Genomic DNA, 25,713 nt, shown 5'->3' on the forward strand with positions numbered 1-25,713 from the left:
CTGAAACTGACTCTGGGGTTTCAAGTCTAAGACAAAGAGAACGTTAGAGTTATTGAAAGAGCCAAAGAACTGATGAAATAAAGGAGCCATTAGTCAAATCCCTTTATTTTATAAAGGAACAATTTTCCTTTCAAAATTAATTTTACTTTATAAATGAGAGCTTTTATTTTTAAAATTAAATTTATTTTACTTTTGAAATTAACAAATATATTTTATCCCCTGACTTTTCCTTCCCCTCATGAAAGAAAAATTAAAGCAAAATACTTATAACAAATAGGCATAATCAAGCAAAACTAATTCCCACATTGGCCACGTCCAGAAATATTTTATTTTTGAATTTTTAGTCTATCACCTCTCTCATTAGGAAGTGAACATCAGGCTTCATTACTGGTCAATACTATGATAGACCATATATTCACATTACCATAATCTATTCAGCCATTCTTCTGTAGTTGGACACCCCCTTAGTTTCTAGTTTTTTTGCCACTACAAAAAGGGCTGCTGTATATATTTTTATACATATGGGTTCTTTTCCTCTTTCTTTGATCTCTTTGAGAATAAAGGCCTAATTGTTAGTGACACTGCTGAGTCAGAGGGTATGCTCAATGTAGCAATGTTTTGGGCACAGTTTCAAACTGCTTTCCAGAGTATGTGTACCAGTTCCATTAACAAACAGAGCTAATGCTCTTGACTTACTTAAAAATGAACAAATGGAGGGCTTATTATTGAGTCTGTTCAGTCATATCTGATTAATTGTGACTCTCTTTGGGATTTTCTTGAGATACGGGAGAGATCAGAGATCTTCTTCAGCTCATTTTAAAGATGAGAAAACTGAGTCAAACAAAATTGTTACTTGCCCAGGGTCACACAGCTAGTGACTGAGCCACTTTTGAACATAGGTCTTTCTGATTTCAGGTCCAGTGCTCCATCTACTGAGGCTCCTGACTGGCCTTGGGTTAAATTATACATCATTTTACAGATCAGGAAACTGAGACAGTATTAAATTACTTGATCAAAGTCACGCAACTATTAAATTTCTGAGGCCAAGTTTAAACAACTAAAAATATCTTTTATAAATTTATTTTATAAATGACTAATTTTACTTTTTTTAGGGGATTTACTGTACCACCTCTCTTTCCTGTAATTGATACCCAGAACGCCTAAAGACTTGCCCAAATACACAGTAGAAGCTGAAATGGGAAAGTCAAATAGAAAAGGCCAGTAAAATCATAGGGTCTCATCACGTTTAGATGGAGATTTGGGAGCTAAAAATAACCCTTATAGCCAGGAAGATGAGTGAACACTGGGTGGAGGGGAGGGTGAGACTGAGGAGCTCAGAGGTCTAAGAACCTCACTTTGAGAGGAATACTCACAGACAGAGTGAGAAAAAGAGGAGGTCCCAGCTCGAGAAATAGGAGAAACAAGAAAATCCAGCTTTGCGGAATCCAAGGCGGAAGATAGCGTGCAGTAAGTAGGAGGTGGTGGTGAAGCAGTATTCAAACTTAGGTCTTAAAGGGATGAGGAAAGAGTGGGAGAATGGCCAGATCCATTGCCTGAAACATTTGTGGAACTCTGCAGAGGGAAACACCCGGCTCCAGGTAGATTAAGCTGTCATTGATCCTAAGCCATATTTGACATCAGTGTTATGATATAAAATTTTCTCCCAAGGATAGTTGGCACATGCTTCTGAGAATCCAAATTTTTCCTTTCAAACCATCAGGCTGGATGTTTGTAAATGTTTGTGGGAGCCTTCCTTTATGGCTTAGCCTCCTGAGGCACTTTTCCAACCAACTTGGGAAGCCTAGAATATTAGAGCCAGAAGAGACCTTAGAAGAGACAATTGTTAAAATCTGAGAGGACCAGTGAACACTGATTTAGGGCTTGAAGGACCTTAGATTGTAGAATGTCTGGAGCTGGAAGGAACTTTAGGACACAGTGTTAGAACATAGATGATTAACGTTGGAAGGGGCGTTTATTTATGGGTTAGCTTTCTGAGGCACTTTTCCAACCAACTTAGGAAAGCTTAGAGTATTAGAGTTAAAGGAGGCCTTAGTAAAGAGAATTATTAAAATCTAAGGGGACCAGTGACACTGATTTAGGGCTTGAAGGATCTTGTAGTGTAAAATGTCTGGAGCTGGAAGGAACTTTAGGACACAGTATTAGAGCACGGATGAGATTAGAGTTTGGAAAGGGTATTTATTTATGGGCTAGTCTTCTGAGAGTCTTTTCCAACCAACTTAGGAAAGCCTAGAGCAGGGCTTCTCAAACTAGGACCCGAGGGCCAGATGCAGCCACTGAGGACGTTTATGTGGCCCACCGGGTTATGGCAAATGGGCTGAGGGGCAGATACAGAGTGTGAGGTTTTATTTTTAACTATAGTCTGGCCCTTCAACAATCTGAGAGACAGTGAACTGGCCCCCTATTTAAAAAGTTTGAGGACCACTGGCCTAGAGCATTAGAGTCAGAAGAGGCCTTAGAAAAGAGAATTGTTAATGTCTGGAGCTGGAAGGAACTTTAGGACACAATGTTAGAACATAGATGATTACAGTTGGAAGAGTCGTTTATTTATGGGTTAGCCGCCTGAGGAACTTTTCCAACCAACTTAGGGAAACCTAGAATATTAGAACCAGAAGAGGCCTTAGAAGAGAGAATTACTAAAATCTGAGAAGACCAATAAACACTGGTTAAAGGCTTGAAGGACCTTAGATTGTAGAATGTATGGAAATGGAAGGAATTTTAGAACATAGATTAGAGTTGGAAGGACTTTTATTGTGCAATTATGTCCAACTCTTTGTGACCTCATTTGAAGTTTTCTTGCAAAGAAAATGGAGTGGTTTGCCATTTCATTATTCGGCTCATTTTACAAATGAGAAAACTGAGGCAAACTAGGTTACTTGTCCAGGGTCACACAGCCAGTAAGTAATCTAAGGTCACATTCAAACTCAGGTCTTATTGACTCCAAGTCAGGTGCACTATCTGCTGTTTGGCTAGGGCTTTAGAACCTAGAATGTCAGAACTGGAAGTGACCTTAAGATATAGAGCTGTTTTTGACCTTCTCACTACCTACTACCTATATAATGCTGATTAATCTATTTAGCAATATTATAGTTCAGAAAAGCCTCAGTTTCCTCATCTACAAATGGTAGAAAATACTATTTAACCTGCTATAGGTTATATATATATATATATATATATATACATATATATATATATATATATATATATATGTACTGTCAGCTCTAAAGGGAGCTTTCAGCTTTTTTTTCAATTGAATTTTAAAAAACCCAGTCTGGCCCTCCACAGCCAACCCCTTAGGTGAATGGAAAGGCCTTCAGTAACATGGAAGTTGTTGATTCCTGCAGAAGTCAATTTTCACTAATTGTGTTCATTGCATTTCTAGAATTGGGTCAAGTGTGACCGGGAAATAAGACTGAACAGGCTCCAGAAGAGTGTTAACATGCAAGTTTAAAAATAAAAAAACATCCATTAGGAATCAGTGTACCCTGGGCATTTTTTTAAAAGGTGCCAGAAGGTTTAGGAGAATTACCAATGTCAAACAAAGTAAACATCCTCATCTGTGCTGCCCAGGGCTTAATAGGGAGCATTGCCTTGTCAACTTTGCTTTGCTTTATTAGGCACAGGGAACATGCAAGTTCCAAAGTGACATTTAAAATTAATTTAAAGAAACATAGAATGTTAAAACTGTGAGGTATCTTGTAACTTAGAATATTCAAGTTGGAGGATACCTTAGAATATAGAAAATTAAAACTGGAAGGGTTTTAGAACTTAGAATATTCAAATTGGAGAATACCTTATAACATAGAAGGTTAGAGCTGGAAGGGATCTTAGAACTTAAACTATTCAAGTGGAAGGATACCTTAGAATATAGAAAGTTAAAACTGGAAGGATTTTAGAACTTAGAATATTCAAGTTGGAGAATACCTTATAACATAGAAGGTTAGAGCTGGAAGGGATCTTAGAACTTAAACTATTCAAGTGGAAGGATACCTTAGAATGCAGAATAATAGAACTTTATGAAAAAGATATGAAAACATGGAATGTTAGAGATGGGAGGGCCCTCAGAGCAGAGACAAAATAGAATGTTAGCACTGAAAGGGTTTCCCTTATTTTCTAGATAAGGGGACTATGACCCAGGCACAGGGCAAATGACAAAGCCAGTGCTAGAACCAAGTCTCCTTCTTCTCCCACCAGGATTTCCCTTTTGCCACCAGGAATCTAAACATAGCAGTTTTTATGCATTTCCACTGATTCAGCTTATCTGCTAACTCTTCATCTTTGAAGGCATCTGTAAGCTTATCCATAAATAGTTTCTCTTTCCCATGAACCTAAAGAACTCTTGCCTTCCTCAGTTTTTCACTACACCTTTGTCAGATCCAAGTTCCATTTGCAGACTGTCCTCACTCCTGTATATATACATTTATATATAAATGTATAAACATTTATATAGCTCCTACTGTGTGCCAGGCACTTTACAAATGTGACATTGGATCTATGAAGTAGGAGCTGTTACAATATCTATTTTATTGAGGTTAAGTGACTTACCCATGCTCACATAGCTAGTATGGAATTGAGTTTGAATTTGAACTGGAGTCACCTTCACTCTGGACCAGTGCTCTATCCACTGAACTATCCAGATGCATGGCTGGGAAAAGGCTCTCCTTGTAGCAGCTGCTGCCTGTGAGGAATCAAATTCTAAGAAAAGAGAAATGTTAAAAGAAATAAGTTTTGCATTTATGGCTCATCAGATTAAAGAGCAGAAAGAGCCTTTTCTCCTCTTCCAGACACACCATATGGTCTGGTATAGTTAATGCTATCTGTTGTTTAAGAGAGAAGCAGTGCCATTGGTAAAAAAAAAAAAAAAAAACAAAAAACTTTTACTTGGGAGTTAGTAGGCCTAAGTTCTAGTTCTGCCTTTGCCCCTTACTATAATTATCATCTTAAATAATCTCTCTGGGTCTCAGTTGCCACCTTGGAAAAATAGGTTTGATGAGGTAGGTAAAAGTTTTGGATTTGGAATCGGGGTGACCTGGGTTCAAAAATGTATAAGCTGTATGATCCTGAAAAAAATCACTTGGTTAATTCTACTTTTATTCCTTTTCTGTAAAATGGAGGAGAGGTCAGAAGATTTCTGAGATCCCTTTAGTTTGAAATCTATGATATTATTCTCCCTTCAAGCTTCAAAGTAACAAGAAAAACTTACTTGTTACCTTGTAACTTACTGAGGTCATAACTTCCTTCATTTACTTCTTAGTATCTCTGTATGGAGAAGGGCAGAAACCCTTATTGATCAGCATAACTGTGAAAACCTTGCATGGTAAAGCTACAAGGCACCAGAAGCATTGGCCCAATGCCCACTGATTTTTACAGATGTTAATTCTGAACCCCAGAACAGGGATGCGTTTGCCCCAAAGTCACAGAGCCAGGCAGCAGAACAGGAGGAGAGAACAGGGTTACCTTCAAATTCTAGATTAAAGGATGTTTGTTTCCCTGAGGATTCAGATGAGGGAGGGAGGTTGTGAGGCAGGGAGAAAGGGAGAGATAAAGAGAGACAGATAGAAATAGACACAGACACAGAGACATAGGATGGAGAGAGATATAAAAGCAGACAGACACGGAAAGGGAGGGAATAAGAGACAGGAGAGGAGAGGAAAAAAATGAAAGGGAGAGAGAAAGAGAGCATGTACTACTATTATGCCATAAATAACCATTAGATGATAATATTTCTGTATTTCTGGCATGGGATTTCTCAGTTATCTAAAACTTGCATGACATGAAATCATTTTTCTCTTTCATGGAAAAACAGGTTCCAAATTAAATAGCATATGTGTTTACACTTAGAATTTTCCAGCTTTAAAAGGAATGGTTTATAATTAAGTGATAGATAGACTAGATTTACAGAAAACCAGGACTGGAAGGGACCTTTCAGATGTTTTAATCCAACCCTTTCTGACTCCTGCTTTTCCCTCCCACCATTTATATGTGTTGTTTTACACCACTAGAATGTAAGATCCTTGAAGGTAGGGACTGCTTGCTAGCTTACATTAGTACCTCCCACTTTAGCTGTTTCTTCCATCCATCCAACTACTTATTTTATAAAGGAGGTAGAAGGGGTGGAGTAATTTGCCCAAGGTGACTGGGCAAGCCTTTGGCAGAGCTGGATTAGGGCCTAGCATTTCATCCTTTTAGACCTATCCAGTCTCTCTCCATTATACTGGGTTGGGCTAGAGATTGGAGTGGACTTGGGGAGAGGCAAGGATGCATATTGAAGTTAGGTTAAAGGAAATCATTGAATCAGCTGGAACTCAGTCCAATGTATTTTTTAAAAAATCTTTTTTTCTCTTCTAGTTTGTTGAAGTTGAAGGACTGATCACATCATTGGTTGATCTGTACCCATCCTTCCTAAGGAAGGGTTACCGACGGGAAATCTTCATTGGTTTAGTGTGTATCGTTAGCTACTTTCTGGGCCTTACTATGGTGACTGAAGTAAGTACTCCTGGGCACCCACTATTGTTTTTTCCAGTCCTTGGTGGATACATATTCTATTTCTATTAATATCAAAAGCTGTTTAGTTCATGTAGTCTGGTATTAAAGCCTTAATCTCCTTGAAAATGGGAAACTGGCCAACTGTATAACTACTGTTGATCCTTCAGAGCCAAGTGAGATAATGAACCAAAAGCATTATATAAATATAATTTTCTATTGTAACTGCAGCCACAGCATGTTACAAATTGCTATTACAATTAGTTGAAATGACCCAACATCCCTAGTACTGATTTCTTAGTTAGATTTTTTTTCTCTTTTTGAATCTAAATTTCACACAAATTTTCAAACATAAAATTTGTTTGATTTCTATTTGAATTGGAACTGCCTTGCAGGGAGAAATATATCCTATAGATAGATTGTTGTAATGTGATTGAAAATTTCTTTGATAAAAATGTGGACTGTCGCAACTTATTTAAAAAGTTGAAATAATCCTTTGGGTCTGGTATTGATGGCTTACATCAATTAAAATATTTCACTTTATGAGCCTGCAAGGCTCATAAAAGGTCTGCAAAATGTCATTTTTCACCTTGAAGGGCCATTATATGATATTTTTTATACCTAATCAGTTGCATAATGAAACCTTCTCTCTCCTGTTGAAATTAAATTTTAAAATAATTTCTTCCCCCCAAAATGTTATGCTTAGAAGACTGCATCATTAAATAGTTATTCAATGGTTTGAATCCTCCCTTAAAGTGAAGGATGAGATGTACCAAGAAGAAAAATGAAATGGAGACACCTAATAGGGCAGACTCTACATCTGAGACACCATACTTTCTTAGAATGTTTATCTTAAAGTCACTGTTTACTAAACCAAATCCCAATAGCAGACACTAGTGAAAGTAACTGAATGAATGCCTTTGCCTCTTGGTAGAATAGCAGATGCCTTTGAATGAATGGCAATCTGGTGAGAAATGATAAATAAAACAAAATTATAAAATGTCAAGTAAGCCTAGTGGTGAAGTAGAAAGCGAATTCACTTTCTATCCATCTCCTTTCCTCCTAATTATCTATATTCCTATCAATTTATCTTTGTTTTTATATTTGCTTCTCATCTATTTCAAACTGCCTAGCAGCAACATTTTCAATAAAAGCTAAGACAGAAAAAATGAAAATATTCATGCTGGTAATAAGAGATATCTGGTCCTGGTTAACAATTGGCTTCTTGCCTCCTCATTTCCCCACTTCAGAACCTTCCTAAGTCAATTTAAATACATCCACAAATTGCTTCAGATCACAGTGAACACTTGAAAAATTGGGATGGGGAGTTATTTTCTCCTGAGCTTACTCAGGAAGCTAATCTTGACTCTGGTTGGTATATAAAGACTTTGGGGTGAGAAATGATTTTGCAGTAGACAAGTTTGATCTGGGGATTTTGTTTTGGGAAAAAAAGTTGGACGCGATGTCGTTTCACCAATGGCCATCACCTAGGTCTGTCACTGTCTCAAGCAGTCAGGCTTTCGTTTCTGTGGGAGGGGCTGATGGCTTTGGACGTTCATCCTCAGTGCCAGGAAAGTTCACTTCCTTTGTGATTTCTTCACAGGGTGGCATGTATGTGTTTCAACTCTTTGACTACTATGCAGCTAGCGGTGTATGCCTCTTGTGGGTTGCATTCTTTGAATGTATTGCTATTGCCTGGATATATGGTAAGTATCTTAATTGTTGACTTAAATGGATTTAAATGTCACTCTCCCCTAGTGGGTAAGCAAGGGAAAGGGGGTAAACTCATGGTATAATGAGAACCTTCAGAATTCAAGACTTCCACCTGTTGTCTGCTCATTATTATTTAAAAAAAAAAAGCTTTGCAATATCATGTGATTTTAGTTTCTTGGCTACTGTGACACTTAGCTATGCTAGGGCAACTTGAGGTGAGGGCACCCAGACTACTTTCTTACCATTCCTTGGTAGAATGATCATTTCAAGAGTTAATAAAGTACCAAGGTAAAGATTGATCATCTTATATGTAAGAGGGTGAGATTGATTAGAAAATGTTACGAACAGTTTTATATTATGCTAAAAGATCAGAATTCACCCATCCTAGGAAGAACATCCCTTCCAACGTAGCCACTCATATGTTAGAATGAAGTTACCATTTTCTATAATGTCTTGTTGGGAGAGTGGTACCCATAGGGGCATAGACCTACCCCAGCAGCTTTTAGTCCCCTGTATCCATGAGTCATATACAGGCTAATATTTTGTGGCTGTTGATGTTCAGTCACATGCTTTCTTCTACACATCACTCATTACTACAATGGACTTTACTTTAATAAATAAATGAGGAAAAGCTAGTACCTGCTTGTCTAAGGTTACTTTATTTGTTGTTCACTCATTTCAGTCAAGTCTGACTCTGTGACCCCATTTGTTTTTTTTTGTTTTTTTTTTTTAAGCAAAGACACTAGAGTCATTTGCCATTTACAGGAAACTGAGGCAAATAGAGTTAAGCGTTATACCCAGGATCACACACCTAAGAAAAAGCCTGAGATGAGGTTCAAGTTAGGAAGAGGAGTCTTTCTGGAGCTATATCCACTGTGGCACTTAGCTACCCTTTATTTACCTTCCTTTCTTTATCGCATGCATTTCTCCCCATTAGAGTATAAGTTCTTTTTTTTAACCTTCTTTTTTGTATTCCCAGTTATTTAGCACAGTGGCTTGGTACATATTAAATGTTGCTTAATAAATACTTGTTAAGGGGCAGTTAGGTGGCATAATGGATAGAGCAACACCCCTGAAGTCAGGAGGACCTGAGTTCAACTCTGGCCTCACATTTCCTGAGCAAGTTACTTAATCCCATTTGCCTCAGGAAAAAAATAAGTAAATAAAGATAAATAAATACTTGTGAATAGATTGATAGTGTGTCTCTTCCAGGCGCTGATCGTCTTTATGATCGCATTGAGGAGATGATTGGATATAGACCTAACCCCTGGATGAAATGGAGCTGGTGTGTCATCACACCAATTCTTTGCACCGTAAGTTGTAAATTTCCTAAGCCATAGTGCCCCCTTTCTCTAAAGATTTTTATTTGTTGATTGAAGACCAGATGGTAATCTTTGAGAAGTTTGCCTTGGGAGTACCAATCAGGAAAAAAATGTTGCTCTAAGTTACCAGATCCTTTCCACTATCCAATAAGAGTGTACTTTAAAAAATAACAGTTTAAGATTTGCAAAGAATTTTGCATCAATGATCTCAGTTGATCTTCTCAGCCATTTTGTGGAGTAGGTTTTATTATTATCCCCATGGTTCAGATGAGAAAAACTGAGAGAGACATAGGTTGCCCTGGTCACAGAGCTGATAAATATCTGAGGCAGGATTTTAACTCTAGTCTATGAGCTGTAGAAAAGAGGGAGAAAGGAAGGACAGAAGGAAGGATAGAGAGAAGGAAGGAAGCCCACCCCAAATAAAGAGTTGGATCTGATTGAAAAAAACTAAACAATTATTTTCACTTCATGTTTCAATTAAATTATTCATGACAATAGCCAACTTCCTTTGGTTCTTAGAGGCTCAGTTGTTCTAGAGCTAAGTCTGGGATGAATAAATTTTGTACACATGCTTTGGCCCTCTATTTAATTGGGATCCTGACTTTGGTACACTGGAAGAAAGAGATGCCAGCCATCTTCGGTGGGTGTAACGAGCTGTCGTCTCCAGAAGCTGCTGGATCGCTCTCTGGGAAGAGATCTGCTGTGTCTACTCAAATCTCTCCAACAGATTCTTCTTCCTGTAACGAACCATTGTCTCCAGGCAGTTGCTGTTAACTCTTGTCCAAAGAAGTGACTTCCCTTCCTGCAGAGAGCCCCGTCAAGCCTGATGCAATTCAGAGTCTTCCTTCTTGAATCCTGGCTCTGAATCTCCTCCAGCTCTTATCCTTCTCCAGGCCGATCTGCTCTCTGCGCCCAGTGCTGTCTCTTTTTATCCTCCCAGAGAATGGGCGTGGGATAATGCAAGGGCTTCTGGGAAGAACCACCCCAGCCAATGAGCTTGCCCCCTCTATCAAGTCAACCTGAGTTCTCACCTTGTAATTGTCCATAAAACCTGAATTCTCACCTTGTCACCATCCAGACAACCTCAGTTCTCACCTAGTAATCCCAACAGGTGGGCAAATTAGTATTCAGGTGAATGTTGCTGTCTCTCATATTTATGGACTTTTCTGCTATCACCTGTGGAGTTCTTCAGAGTCCCCAGAGAATCGGACTCATATCAAATATTGGCTTCATCTTAACACTGGAAACAAATACTTGCCTTTGAAAATATTAGCAAGGGGAGCAAACATTTGCTTTCCAGTTCTCTGTTCTTATTTGAAGAGTTGTTTGCTGAAATTTTTATCACATGTGGAAAAGGCAGCTAAAGGGAATAGTCGTAGGAAGCTTAGGAGCCAGCTATTATAGTGTCCCCTCCACAAGTCTATTTTAATAGGTGCTCTCCTATTTTAAAGACCAAGTTCACAATAAAAATTATGACTCTCCAAGGATACCTTTGGGTCCCAGTTAACCATTCACTCCCTGATGGATGACCTGAAGGTTAGAGGTGAACCTTAAGCTTCAATTATTCTCCACGGACCACTATCCATGATCCAGCCAACCTGTCCTATCTATTATACACAACACTTTGATCTCCCATATCCAAGGCTTCTGCCTTATCTGTCCCCTAAGCCTAGAGTACACTCCTTCCTTACCCCTGCTGTTTACCATCTCTAGACAGCTGTGTACTGCCATGTGGTGTTTTGGGTAGAGTACCGAAAATCTGAGTTTAAATTTGGTCTCAAATATTTCCCATTTGGCCAAATAATTGAGCCTCAATTTCCTCACTTCAAAAAAGGAGGATTAATAATAATAGTCTATCTCCCAAGGTAGCTGTGAAGATCAAAGGAATTAATATTTGTAAATTACTCAACGGAGTGCATAACTTATGATAAGCATTTAGTAAATTCTTGTTTCCTTTTACCTTCCTCTTTCCTTTCACTCTTTTATATTCCCTAGTTTCTTAGGATCAAGAGATGATAGAACAATAACATATTTTTATCTTTGTTGTTGTTTGCTTGCTTCTTTTCTTTCTCTTTTTTTCTTTTTGATCTGATTACTATTGTGCAGCATGATAAAGGTGGAATTATGTTTAGCAGAATTGCACATGTTTAACCCATATTGGGTTACTTGCTATCCAGAGGAGGAGAGAGGAAGGGAGGGAGAAAAATTTAGAACACAAGATTTTGCAAGGGTGAATGTTGAAAGCTATATTTGCATGCATTTGGGAAAATAAAACTATTATTATTATTATTATTATTATTATTATTATTATTATGGGAGAGAGAAGAAGAGGAGGAGAGAATAAGAATAGAACCTCAAACACTTTCTAGATACTGTCATCTCAATTTTACAGATGGATTTAGATTCCAGGTTGGATAAGTACTAAGTGGCAAAGTGGATTTGAAGCCAGTTCATTCATTTTCTCCTATAGTTATACCTTTAAAACTGTTCTTTTTCTTTATGAATCTGTCCTGATTCCCAATCTGATGCTAATGACTACCCCACAAGCCCCATTCCCACCATGTACTATCTGGATAATCCTGGTCAAATCTGAACTCCTCATTGTCCTTGGCTGCCCATTATGCATCATGTCACCTGATTAGATCCTAGATTTCTAGGATTCTCTTTTTGAACATGATCAGATGAAGGTAGCAGGAATTAATTGAAATTCATTAGGGTACTTGGTCAAATGGAACAGAAGTTGAATTAACTTTAATTCCTCCAGTAGTGGGGATGGATTGGCAGTGAGTTATCCACACTTTTCTCATTAGAACTCTTAGCAGCCAAGAATACAGTATTGTAGTTTTCTGGCTAAATCTACCATCTTGGACTGAGCCAAACACATTATATTCTGACCCTCTAAATGATCTAGATTCTTTGTGTCTGGCTCAAAAGCTGGCCCTAGAGTCCCAATGAATCAGAATTATCATCCCAGGCCTTCTGTTCCTGAGCAAGACCTAGGAAAATCAAAAGTTGGAAAGATTTTAGTTATTTCATCTATAAAATGAGGGCGCTTGTCCCTTCAAATCTATGATCTGTTGTCATTATAAAATCATTCCATACTTTATTTATATTTATATTTATGTAATTAAAAAGGAAGAAAAAAAGTTCAGTGAAATTAAGAATCCTATCACAAAAGTAGTGTTCCCATCTACCCATATTTTCTCCACAATTGACTGTTCCCATATTTTATCATCTTTGTTATTCATTTAACCTGATTTCATCTGAGAACTAGAGGGGAATTGGGTCATAGATTTACTTGGGATTTACTCTTGTCCAACCCACTTTTCTGGTCAGCCAAGAGTCCTATCCTTAAGAGTTGGGAATGACCTTGGACCAAGGACTTTATATCTTTTATATCTACCCTAAGACAAACTTGTGACAATCAAGGACCTGGGATGTAAGGGGAACTTGTTTTAAAAATATTTTGGTATCTATTTCAGTATAATTAGTTTTTTTGTGAAATCATCTATATTGTATTTTATGTATTTAAACATGATTCTGAGAAGTCCATAGGTTTCACCAGACTGCCAGTGGTGCTGTGGTACAAAAAAGGCTTAAGAACCATGGACAGTGGACCTGCCGCAGTCACCTAGAGCTATTCTTGCTAGAACTTGCCTCCATAATGCTTCTCCTCTTCCATAGGGATGCTTCATCTTCTCTCTGGCTGAACATACACCACTGACCTACAACAAGGAGTACGTCTACCCCAGCTGGGCCATAGGACTAGGCTGGGTCTTGGCCCTCTCTTCCATGTTATGCATCCCCTTAGTGGTGGTCATCCGGATTTTCCAGTCACAGGGAACACTTCTTGAGGTAAGAACCCTCCAATCCTGTAGCAGGGAGTCCATCCCGGACAATACCCTACACCTGGACACTACTAAATTACCCCATATCCCTGGGTGAGAGTTCCTACTCCATGTCCAAGGATAAAATTAAGGTTTAAATGAGGAGTTATTTGAGAGAAGAAGCCATGGTTCTACTCTTGGTTTTCCTTCTGACTTGCTTTGTGACCCTGCCCTCCTCCAGACCCCAAAGACCAAGTTCTTGTGAGTCTGTAATTAAGTAATAGTAACCTTTCTTTCTTGTTATTCTTGTTCTAATTCCCACATGGCTTTTTACCCACGCCAGCATCAGACTGTGTACTCATTGCCCTTTTTGATTTCTCTGGCAGCCCCTTTGCCTCTTGTCTGCCTCAAGAAGTTTCTTAACAATCACTTAAACTATTCATTGTCTGGTCAAAGTGGGACCCCTGCTAGAAACAAAAAGAAACAAAGTTTTCCTTAAAACTCTCCCTAACACTTAGACTTGGGCAGCCTCCAATATCTTAGGGTTTATTCTTCTCTGGAGCTGGAGCATATTCTTTGGCTTCAAGCTTTCCAGTCCCTTTTATGATAGTTCTTTCATAGAATCCGGAAAGCAGCTTCTGCTGGAAAGTACCATGGGTCATGGAATATGGGTTTTGGAGGATGGGGCTGAAAACTGGCTTTGAGACAAAACATGGGACAGTTTGTCATCTGTCAGCCAAGTGATGCTCTTTCAATCCAAAGGAGAGGGGGAGGAAGTGAGAAGAAAAATGTGAACTAGAGAAAGTTAAGAAACCAGTTTTTAGTTTACACTCTGAATTAGCCATGAGAAATTTTGTTTAGCTCAGCTATTTTAGGATACTCATACTTTCTAGGGATATAATCTGTGATGGTTCATTTTTTTTCTAAGTCTCAGTTTTTCTTTCTGTAAAATGGAAGTGATGATTGTGGAAATAGTAGTTTGTTCTTCTTAAGGTGTTTTAGAGATATAAGTTGTAACTATTCCTAAGAATTTCAAATAAGTCTTAGGAACATAGGTTCCTTTATTTTCCTGGTACAAGGCGAGGGGGAAACTGAGGCTCGGATTAAATGATTTGCCCAGAGTTACAGGGGTATGATGGTGCTATTTCTTTGGCCCTAATAGAATCTCTGAGAAAGCACCAACATTGAGATGATTTTGTGAGCTTCATGAGTTGCTCTGGCTACCCAAACTATAGATCAGATAAGTTAGATCCAGGGTGTGAGGGGTCTTGAATGCTAGGTAAAGAATGCTGAACGTTATTACCTAGGAATTACTAGTCACTGAAGATTTCTAAAAGAACTAGAAGGTGAACCTGGTGGACCCAGATCTTTCATGGCCACCATGGCTTAGCCAAGTTGCAGGTAAGGGTAACCCCACAAATGAGGATCTCGGTTCATCTTTTGTGATGTATCTCCCTTTATATTCATGTCTTCTTTCAGCGAATAAGGCAAGCAACTGTTCCCAAGCCTCATCATCGGTGGCAGCATGAGCCTGAGGGGTCCACACCATTCTGTTCCAGGGACAACTCAAATGGCAACATTATGAAACCCACCCATATCATTGTGGAGACCATGATGTGAGCTCTCTCTGTGAGAGGAGAAACCTGCTTTTACTGCCGTTTACTAACCTTAGATTCTCATAGTACCAGGTTTACAGAGCTTTATATTTGCACTAGGATTGGATTTTTTTTGTTTTTTTTTTCTTGTTTGTTTTTTCATTCTCACAGAGAAAGTTATTTTTCATGTGTGCGCACGTGTGTGTGTGTTGTATTTTTTTTAAAGACTTTTATAAGGTAACCACATGCAGACGTCTCAAAAGGAGACTGAGCTTTCATATCAAATTAGATGTATTACAGGAATTTATTAATTTTTTTTATAACCTAGCTATGATTATACACCTTTACCACTTGAATTGATCTTCTTGCCAGCAATATATTCAGTTTCTAAAGCAATCTCCAGGTGCTGGTGTGGTTAGGTTTTGCACAGGAGCTCTAGGGTAATCTTTGTCCCAAAGAGCAAAAAGAAATGCCATTCTGAACATTTCAAAGGTGTAGTACCTTCTGAATGTGGTTCAGGCAAAAACAAAATGGGCAGGTGGAGAGGACCTGATAAGCCAGTCAACTGTTGGCCATTGTTGACCAAGGTCACATTGCCCGGGGCTGCATCAGAAGGATGAAGGAAGCATTAGAAATGAAGCCATTAAAAAGTTGGATATTGGAGCTTCATTATCTTTGTATTTGTAGCTGAGGTGAGAGAGATGCGCGCGCACGCGTGCGCACGCACACACACACACACACGACTGAGAGTGAAACAAGAGACTTCCAACCCCCACAAAAACAGCAAAAGAAATGAACTTGTCTTGGAGTTTACAGCAGAAGTAGTGCCACTAAAGACTTTCTAAGAGTAGTAAGAGCCTCTGTTTCAACAACTTTTTTAATAAAGTGGAAAAAAAGAATCATAACCTAGACTTTTGGAAATTTTCGTTAATAAATATATATACATATATATACATATATTCTATAATCTCAAAGAATTGAATTGAATACAGTTATCATGATTTAAAATTACAACTCATTAAAGACATTTGTAGACCTCTAATATTTATTATAACTCATCAGCGGCAAAGATTTTCCCCTCTAGTTTTGTTTAGCAAGCCATTTTGCTAGATCAGCTCCTTGTTCCATCCGATGGAGTTGGGCTCCCCAGCCTTCCTGGCAGGGCTAGGGGATAAAGGATGGCAAGCTACAGGCACTGAGATCCACCAAAATGGGGTTTTGATAGCAACTGTCAGGATGACCCATTTATAATTTCGGGTCATTTTAGAATTGCTCATCCATATTCGGCCTTGACCTTCAAATAATTGACTTTCCTCCAGTGTGCTCAGGTTTCAGGAAGACTTAAGGAAAAGGAGGGGGTGGTCTCTATTGAATCACAGGGGACTACCTCTATCCTTGAAGGGTTTTGTTTCAGCTACAGGGTCCATATCTGCTTCCATACCATCACATTTGTGTTGTTGTTACTGTTTTTTAATTTGTTTTTACATTTTTTTTTAAAAATGGAAACATACCTGGTTCTTGACATTCCTAAAAAAAATCATAAATCCCTAACCCACCATTAAGGTGTGGCTTTTTTAAACCAACCCATGCATTTGATGAGTCACATGGCTACAGGGATGAAGGAGGAGAGTATAAGTGGACCAAAGGAAGTGTGATGTGCATTTGGGACCTGCCTTGGATTGGGGGGTTTTGAGTGGGACTTTGGGGATATGGCAGTCACTACAAATCCAATATACTGTTACTCTTTCTGACATTTCCCAGACTTCTCTCATCAACTCCTCTTTCCATCTCCAAGTATTTGTTTAAAAGATATGGAAATAGAAGCCTTCCAGCAAAGTCTGTAACTAAGTCTTCTGGGAATTAGGAGGAAAGGTAGCCAGTAATCAGTGAGACATTCTGGCGAATCGCTTCCCTACCTCCTGGCTTGTTTGAGCTGTCCTTTGGACATTCATCCAGATTTAGTCACAGCCAAATGGTTAAACAGCAGCATGTTGCAACTTGGTCTTCTCAGCAACCAGTGCTAAGATAAGCAGCCTCCTGGTTCGCCTGCTTACCCAGGCTCAAAGAAAAGGGATTTCCTCATCATCCTGGGGGTAACGATGGTCCGTTTCATAGCTACGGGATAGGACTTGGGGGCAGGCATCCAGCTTTAGTCAGAGTAGCAAAACGCTAATTTTTATGATGCTAGATGTGTCATTTAGACATACACTACATAGCAAGAGACAGTGAATGGAAGTGGGAGAGGGGGAAGGGAAAAATTGAGGGATGGGAGAATTAAAAAAAAAAAGTTTATGTATTAAGATTGTCAGTGGGGCTAATACCCCAAGACAATATTTCCCCAACCCCCTACAGGGTGAATAATCATGTTCCACTATGAACCAGAGGAGATGGTACTACACCTTTAAAATAACCATTAAGGAGACACCAGCCCCATTTCTAACTTGAACTGTGCCATTCAAATCATTTGCTTCCAAGTTCAGAGTATATTACCAAAAAATAAAAAAGTTTCTAAAGTGTCACACACATATGCAATGACCTCATTGTATGAAGTGAAGTGTATGAAATGAAGTGTTTTTGTTTTTGTTTCTGTTTTTCCTGGGATAAGGTACTCTGGCCCTGGTAGTAGGATTCAGCCTAGCTTAGAGATAAGGCTGGATTCTCAGAAAGCAGGATCTCATTAAGCAAACCTGCCCTCCATCCCTGACTCCAGACACAGAGAGGTGTTTACAACATGTTCTGTTGGAGGGGTGCTCGAGGTGGGAGGGCAGTGCTTCTCAAATACTTCTATCTGTTCTAAATGTCACCCTTTAAAAAAAAATTCACCACCACCACCCCAATGATATTCTGCCAAATGTAACTTATAATCCAAACTCTTTAACAATTCTACTGTTTATATTTTTCTAGGTATTTATGATTGTAAATGTGTCTTCCCCCACCCCGACCCTGGTTTTCTTTGTAGAAATGTGACTTATTTGTTGTATGGAACTTTAGTGAACTAACCATTCATCATGATTGGGGATGGGTGAATCACCTACAAAAGCGGCCCTTTCTGCTATCCCCCTTTCAACCCCAAAGCTGGCAAGCTACTGCTTTTGTTCATCCTGGTCAGAAAGTAGAAACATGGAGTGAAAAACGGTAGTGTTCTGAGTCCTTCCTAAATTCACACATTCTGCAACTGGCTTGAGGAAGTTCTCATCTTTCAAGATCCTCAGGCCAGTCATTTTTCTAGACCAAAGATTTCAAGACAAAGCTTTCAGCCGGCAACTGGAAGGTTGGCTACTCCAGCTGATGACATTTTCAGAAACCTTGGTGTTTCACCCATCATCAAACATGACCTCCCTTATGACAATTCTGTCTGTATAGACTCCATGAATAGTATGTGTAATAATGGTCAACTTTTATATATTCATTTATCTACAGAAGTCATACTTTTAATTAGCATTTTGATGAGTCTGGTCCAATTCTGTCCAAGTACATGAGATGTCAGGCCTCTGGATAGCGAGGGGCTCAGTTGTGATTGAAACACCATTTTTCATGGTTTTTCAAGCCAAAGGAAGGCACTGCCTTCACCATTTTTCCTCCCTAGGGAGATGCCCCAGATTGTGAGATCTTGAAGAATAGGAAGAAAATAATTGGTGGGGCAAAAAAAAATCTTTGGAATCAAAGGACAGACCCTGGGATAAACCTTAATTGGAATGAATTGGAATGAGTAGCTCTTTCTTCAGAGAGGATCCAAAGATCATAGAATGTCAAGAGTTGGAAGGGACTTTGAAAATGATCTAGTTCAAGATTTTTTCCTACAGATGAGACACTTGAGGTTCAGAGATGAGGAATAACTTATCCAACATCCTACATCGTTAGTGCTAGACCCAGGCCTAGAACTTAGGTCTCGTGTCCCCTATTTACTAGTCCGGGTTTTTTTTTCTTCCCCCACCACTCTCCCTCTGATCCCATGGTAATGATGCTTGGTCCTGATCTGAAGCTTCTATGGAACAGTACAACTCTATCTCATTAGTTTTGCAAATACCTTCTTGTCTGCTATCACCAAATATTATTCAAAATTGGATTAAGATAAATGGAATTATTTGAAAAAATTGCAAGTAAATATCTCTTAAAATCTTGGGAAAGGTCTTGAAGAACACAAAACATAAGAGCTGAAAGCGACCTGAGAATATAAAGTATTAGTGCTAGAAGGAATCTTAGAACAGGTTCCTTCTATATTCATATAGAGAATGTTAGAACTGAAAGAACCTTTTGGACCTTGGAATGTAAGAGCTAGAAGGGATTTCAGAGAATGTTTTTATAGAAGAGATTTATAAAGGAGGAAGAGACTCATTTAAGGTTTCCCAAGTTTCAGGAAAAATTCAGACTTTAATAATTATTAGTGCTCCTATTAGAAGAATTGGGGAGAACTAGATGGTTCAGTGGGTAAAGCACAGAACCTGAAGTCAGGAGGATCTGAGTTCAAATGTGGCCACATATACTTAGCACTTACTAGCTATGTGACTGTGCAAGTCACTTACCCCCAACTGCCTTGCCAAAAAAAAAGAATCAGAAGTTATACCCCTCTAGATGAGGTAAAGATGGTAAAGTTCTATCCAACTCCCAGAACAGACTTCATATCTACCAAATATGTCAAGATGGGAGTTGAATTAAGGGGGCTTTTTCTCAATTTGTGGAAAGGAGAATTCCACGTAGCAAACAAGAGAAGGCATTTACTTCTGGCACTTCCCTCAGATTGAGAAGTAGTGTAGTGTATCTGTTATGACAGGTAAGCTTTTAAGAACTGCCGGTAGATTCTGATCTACTGCTGGGGATTTCTTCTGATCCTTTAGGGTCCCTCCAGCCTGGCAAGTGTTGTGATTTTGTGATTGGCCAGGGGAGCTTCTCTTTGAAGCTGAGATATATTCATTTTCCACCCTCTGGATGCTCATTCACTTCCACAATCCTGCCAGTCGTTGTAACTAAAGCACCCAAGTGATTAATCAGCTTTTGAAGAAATTGGAATAAGCAATATATTTAAGGTCTAAATAACAGCCCCAGTGACAAGGAAAAAGCCTGAGAAACATTTGAAGAAAAGGGTAACATTTGAGGATAATGACTGAGAAGTCCCCTTTTAGCCTTTCCTATTTATTTGTTTTGATATGAGGTGCTGAATATAATCTACACAGCTCTATATGTGTGGAACTGTCTGTAGTTCAAGGCCATTGCCCATAAAAAATAGCTATACAACTGCCAGATTTCTCCACAAACTCTAGGATCACTTCTCTGATGCTCTATATGGCTTTGTTTGATAGGACCTCTTCAAATTTTCTTTATCCCTTCTTGAACTTTGCTCCTTCTTCCTCTCACTGGATTCCAGTCCCAGGCTCCCCATTTTGTCCCACAGTTTTCCCTACTTCTAGTGATCTCATTGCCTTCAACTCTACCATGTCTTTCTTCCACTTAAGGCAACCAATCTAAACTGATAAACTGTATTGCTCTGAGTCTCTTCAGTGCTAGTGGGCCCTATGCCCACCCACCTTTGCCTTCAGGGCTCTCCTTTTTCTCCCTGTGTTTTTTAAGATGTCATGGACCCATTAATGGTCATGAAAGACAGAATGGGGATAAAGAGGCAAAGCTTTTGAAATAGCCCCCAACCAGTATCTCCAGGTGTACTTTCAATTGTGAGGGAAGGAAGTCTACCTATTAAGACCTAAAATATCTTCCCCACTGGACATTCATCATTCAACAAGGATCAGACTCAGGACAGAGAAGCCTCCCCTACGCCCCCCCCCCCAAGTGGGGACCCAAGGCACAAAGCAAGCATGAAACTGAACTGACATAGATCTCTTTTAGCATGTGACCAGATTTTAGGAAATCTCAATTTTGGAATCAGATTCTGTGTGGGTGTTGTAAATAATTTTGCGTCTGACAAAAAAGTAAAATAAAAAACAGAAGGAAAAAATGAATTAAAAATACTCAAATCTTGGAGGATTTGGGGGCCAATCAGAGACAGAGAACTGAGGACTCTGAGGGCAGAAAACCACAAGAAATACAGAAGGTGACCTTCCTGGGTACTGGAGGCAGCCAGGCCAAATTCTCCCTGGAAAGCCTTTTTCAGTAGGAAGCTGTTCTTCATTGTGGCATTGTGAATGTTACCACCGATGCTTTCCAGAGTTTTGCTACATCAGATGTAACATCTCGTCTGTGTATTTGGCTTTTAAAAATGTGGGTTCCTTGAAAAAAAAATCACAGCAACTGTGACTATATGATTAGCACATTAGAAAGTGGGGATCTTCCTATTTCCTCCTTTCAAACACAAATCTGTCTGGATAATCTGAACTTTTTTAAAACTTTAAAGATATTTTTAAGACATTTTCAGCTTTTTTTAAATTAAAAAAAAAATCCACAAGAGACTGTTCCGAAAAGGAATATTTGTATTTGAACAAGATTTTTTGGCATGTAATTCAGTCTTGCAGTATACAAGCTTTGTGTATAAATGTTTGATGATATGAATCTCTGTTTGTACTTGGCAGGTTTTTTTTTTTCTGTTTTGCTTTTTAGATAAAATGTATATCGATATTTTTAAGTCATCTTTGCTTTTCTTTTTTTTTTTTTTTAGAGAAGTTTGTAATCACCTTATAACAGATAAAATAAACCTTTCCTTTATAAATCCAATGAATCTTATAATTGTTGAGTTTTTTTTTTTTTAAAGGCACAATTTACTTTCATTGGAAATAAAATTCTTAATAAGAGAGCCATTCTCAGAACTATAACTAGGGCAGTATAACTGGAGCTTTGCTCTAAGATGCCAATATTTAGAGGATATCCACACTATCTTTACCCTTTTCCATCTCTTTGTTTGATATGGGAGTTTGTTTTTCTGAAAGCAGAACTTTGGATGAGATTCCCCTCCCCCCTCTGCTTATCCCCTCCTCCTCACTTCTCCCATTGCACTGCCTAGTTGTAAAAATTTCTAGTTAAGGTTCTGGTTTTTTCACAGAACCATGGGCTTTCCCCTTAGGGAGGCAACATGAAATTCTGGAGCAGCCAGAGACTTTGGAATCAGATTAATCCTACCTTAGCCATTTAATTGCCTGTTTGACTCATTAAGCACCTACTATTTGCTACCACTAGGAAAGTTAAAAAAAAAAAAAAAAAAAAAAAAAAGGCATCCTTCTTAGGTCTTAGTTTCTTCTATATGAGAGTCTTGGGACTAGACTCCTACGGCTCCTTCCGGCTCTAAATTCCTTTAGCTATAACAGTCTACATTCCTCCGATGCCCTAAGATTTACAAAGTGCTTTCTTCAGAGCATTCCTGTAAGTTTTTTTTTTTTTTGGGGGGGGGGTATTTAACCTGACCTTTACAGAAGAGGAAAGTGGCTTTCCCCAAATTACCCAGTAAGTCAGCAGAGCCAAGACAGACCCAAATCTAAAGATTTTGGGGGGCACCCCATCATTCTCGGCTGTCGATGGGTAATAAATTAATAACTTCATTCCCTTAAATCTCCTCCCCTAAAAAAAGAAGAATGGTTTTCATTTTGAGCCAAAGCCTTTGATTGATTGAGTTTATACTAGGGACAGAAGATTGTCATTTGGGACTATGGCAGTGTGTATTCATGTATCTATTTTGTTTATTTCAAAGAGCATTTTGGAAACCCGGGGCCATAGGCTATGGACCTGATGTAGCCCAGGAGCTGCCAACCTGCAAAAATAACACAGACTCCCATTCTTTGCAGGCGTGCTCCTCACCAAACTTGTGTCTCGAAGGGAGGGTAAGCTTTCCATTTGATAGATGAGGAAGCTGGGGCTCCCAGAGCCGGGTCACAGCTAGTCAAGAGCTGGAGCCAGAATGCCTACCTCCGTGTCCTTTCCGCTACACTGAACTCCCAAAGGCAATGTGCCAGCAGTTGGGAATGGCTTTCTTTCATGCCACGGGAAATTATAATCTTGGTACATAAACATACACCCACATGGGCCTGCAGTGGCAGCCAGATTGTCTGTACAAACTAGTCCTAGGTGTCCAGTGAGCCCAGTGAGAAGAAGAAGGTGGGGGAGTTTCTTAGGGTCAGTGACCTGACTAAAGTTGTTCCAGTTCCCCTCTCCCCAATTCATCTGAAGCACAGTAGAAAGAACTTTAATTCTACAGTCAGGACTTGGGTCAAACATTGGCTAAATCCACTGGGGCTTGTGGTAACCTACTTGATTTTAGTGGCTGCTGTTTCTGTACGACCTTAGTCACTTAATTTCCCGGGGTCTCGGTTTTCACTAAAAGATCAGACATTTAGGGGGCAGCTAGGTGGCGCAGTGGATAGAGCACCAGCCCTGAATTCAGGAGGACCCGAGTTCAAATCTGGTCTCAGACACTTAACACTTCCTAGCTGTGTGACCCTGGGCAAGTCACTTAACCCCAGCCTCAGGGGAAAAAAAAGAAAAAAAAAAATCAGACATTTATCTGAAAGGTCTCTTCCAGAGACAAAGCCTGTCTTTCATAATAATGATTATAATAGCACTATAGGTTTGTAAAGTGCTTTGTATAAACTCATTTGAGCCTCTAACCCTGAGGAAAATCTGTTAATTTTTTTTTTACCAAAATGATTTCATTGCTTTAAGAAGATTAGTAATACACATGTTATCCAGACTTTTCACATAAAGAAACTGAGTTTAACTGAGATGATCATGTCATAAACCTAGTAAAAGTATAAGAGGTAGGATTTAAACCCAGTGTTACTGATGCTAAATGACAATTATAATAAGGCCCATTAGAGCACCAGACTTGAAGTCAGGAGGACCTGAATTCAAATCCAGCCTCAGAAACTTAACACTAGCTGTGTAAACCTGAGAAAGTCACTTATCCCCAAATACCTCGCAAAAAAAATAAAAATGATGTCTTCAAAAGTGTTTCTTGCAACCTCTAGACCTCTAACACTGAGCCCAGAAATGGCCTCAAAGCTGCTCATTCTGGGATTCCCCCAGCCCATCTTCTTCCCCTCTCCCTAACGTTGCTAACATCACCCACTCTCTGTGAGGTAGAGATGTCACCACTGAATTTCCCAGGCCTTCCTGCCTTCCAAAACTTTTGGCCTTCTTGGGAAAACTTGAGTACTACCTATACCACAATGCTCTGTTCTCTTCCAAAAGAGCACAAGCCAAAGCCACAATACCCAAAGGCCATTATCTGCAAAGTAGGAATGAATAAGCCATAAATAAGGATAAAGGAAGGCTTGTCATATCACTTCAGAAGGGCTGCCAAATCTAAGGGTTGGCCAGGGACTGCCTTCAAAGAGAATCGATGGCCTGGATTTTAAAGGTGGGACTAGAACCTCAGGAACTCTGCTTCCTTTCTACAGAGGGAAGAACACTCAAGAAACAAAAGGCCAAAGTTAGGATAAAGTGCCCATGTGATCCCAGATGCATCCCTCAGCCCAGGGGTTCTCAGATTTCCTTGTGTTCTGGGCCCCAGCGGCCATCAGTCTGGTGAAACCTCCAGAGCCTTTCTCACAACAATGTTTTTAAATTCATCAAAATATAAAGGATTACAAAGGAAACCAATTGTACTGAATTATATTAAATGCAGGTGCGCTGCGTTTATTTAAAAAAAACACCTAGTGTTCTTCAGTCTTCCAAGGATGTCGAAGAAGGAACCTTGAAGACCATCTCATTCAATTCATCCCTGACTAAAGGTGGCCCTTTTCTGATAATACAGGCCGGCCTCTTCCTTAGCATCCTGTGAGCTCTATCCATTTCCACTGAGCGGTGTCCTTGTCTTGCGAACTTCCAGCCAGGGGAAATCTATGACTATCTGAAGCATCCCATTCCACTTTTGGCTAGCTCTTATTTACAAGTTCTCCCTGCCATCCAGCCTAAATTTGTCCCTCTGCCACTTGTGTCCACTGCTCCTTTCTGTCCCTTGAGGCCAAAGAGAACAAAAATGGATCCTCCCTCCACCTGACAGCCAACAGATCCCTCCCATCCCTCAGCAGTTTTCTGTTCTCCAGGTTAAACCTTCCTGGTTCCTTTGACTGCTCCACAAGACCTCCTGGTAGTTATCTTTAAACACCCTCCAAGGATGCAAACCACTTTACATGTATTATCTCACTGAATTCTCCCAGTAGCCCTGGGAGGTAGGTACTATTATTAACCCCACTTTACAGATGACCAGGGATTTACAGGTTACAGGGATCGTAGATTTGGAGCTGGTCATTTTATACATGAGAAAACTCAGGCCTTGAGGAAGAAAAAGGGCCTTACTACCTGGTGTGTGGCAGAACCAGGGATCCCACTCCCATACACCTGATTTTGCTGCTCTCCTTCCCTTGCACCTAACCTCTTCCAGGGGGTGGGCAGGGATGAGGACGGTCTCCATAGCAGTGAACAGTCACTCATAGCGGTGAGTTCCTGATGACCTGAGGTCTCTGTCCCATCCACAGGGTAGTGTCCATCCATATGAAGGTACGGTTGGTGTCTTTTGCCCCAGAGCTAACCTATGACTTAAAACTCCTATTGGTATGAGGCGTTTTCCAAGATTCAGAGCAGGAGTCCAACCTTCTCATGATGAGGATTTAGTTCCCCTCTCTTCTGAAGGGTTCCTACCCAGCTAATGCAGGCAATAATGAAAAACCCTAATAATGGGCCTAAGGGTGGTATAATAGAGAACCCTAATAATGGACCTAAGGGTGGTATAATAGAGCGCTCTAATAATGGGTTTAATGGTGGTATAATGGAGAACCCTAATAATGGGCCTAAGGGTGGTATAATCGAGAACCCTAACAA

General features: G+C 39.5%; 1 protein-coding gene across 1 annotated transcript in view; it reads left to right on the forward strand.

Moving 5' to 3' along the window:
• Positions 1-21,618, forward strand: part of SLC6A6 (solute carrier family 6 member 6) — a 115,743-nt gene extending 94,125 nt beyond the window's left edge. The window contains exons 12-16 of the mRNA XM_074282877.1: positions 6,367-6,504; positions 8,105-8,207; positions 9,427-9,527; positions 13,221-13,391; positions 14,843-21,618. Coding sequence (XP_074138978.1) covers positions 6,367-6,504; positions 8,105-8,207; positions 9,427-9,527; positions 13,221-13,391; positions 14,843-14,983 — 654 coding nt within the window. The 3' untranslated portion in view covers positions 14,984-21,618. The remainder of the gene's footprint in view (positions 1-6,366; positions 6,505-8,104; positions 8,208-9,426; positions 9,528-13,220; positions 13,392-14,842) is intronic.
• Positions 21,619-25,713: the final 4,095 nt, after the last annotated feature.

The sequence above is a fragment of the Sminthopsis crassicaudata genome, chromosome 1, assembly GCF_048593235.1.
Source record: "Sminthopsis crassicaudata isolate SCR6 chromosome 1, ASM4859323v1, whole genome shotgun sequence".
Taxonomy (NCBI): domain Eukaryota; kingdom Metazoa; phylum Chordata; class Mammalia; order Dasyuromorphia; family Dasyuridae; genus Sminthopsis; species Sminthopsis crassicaudata.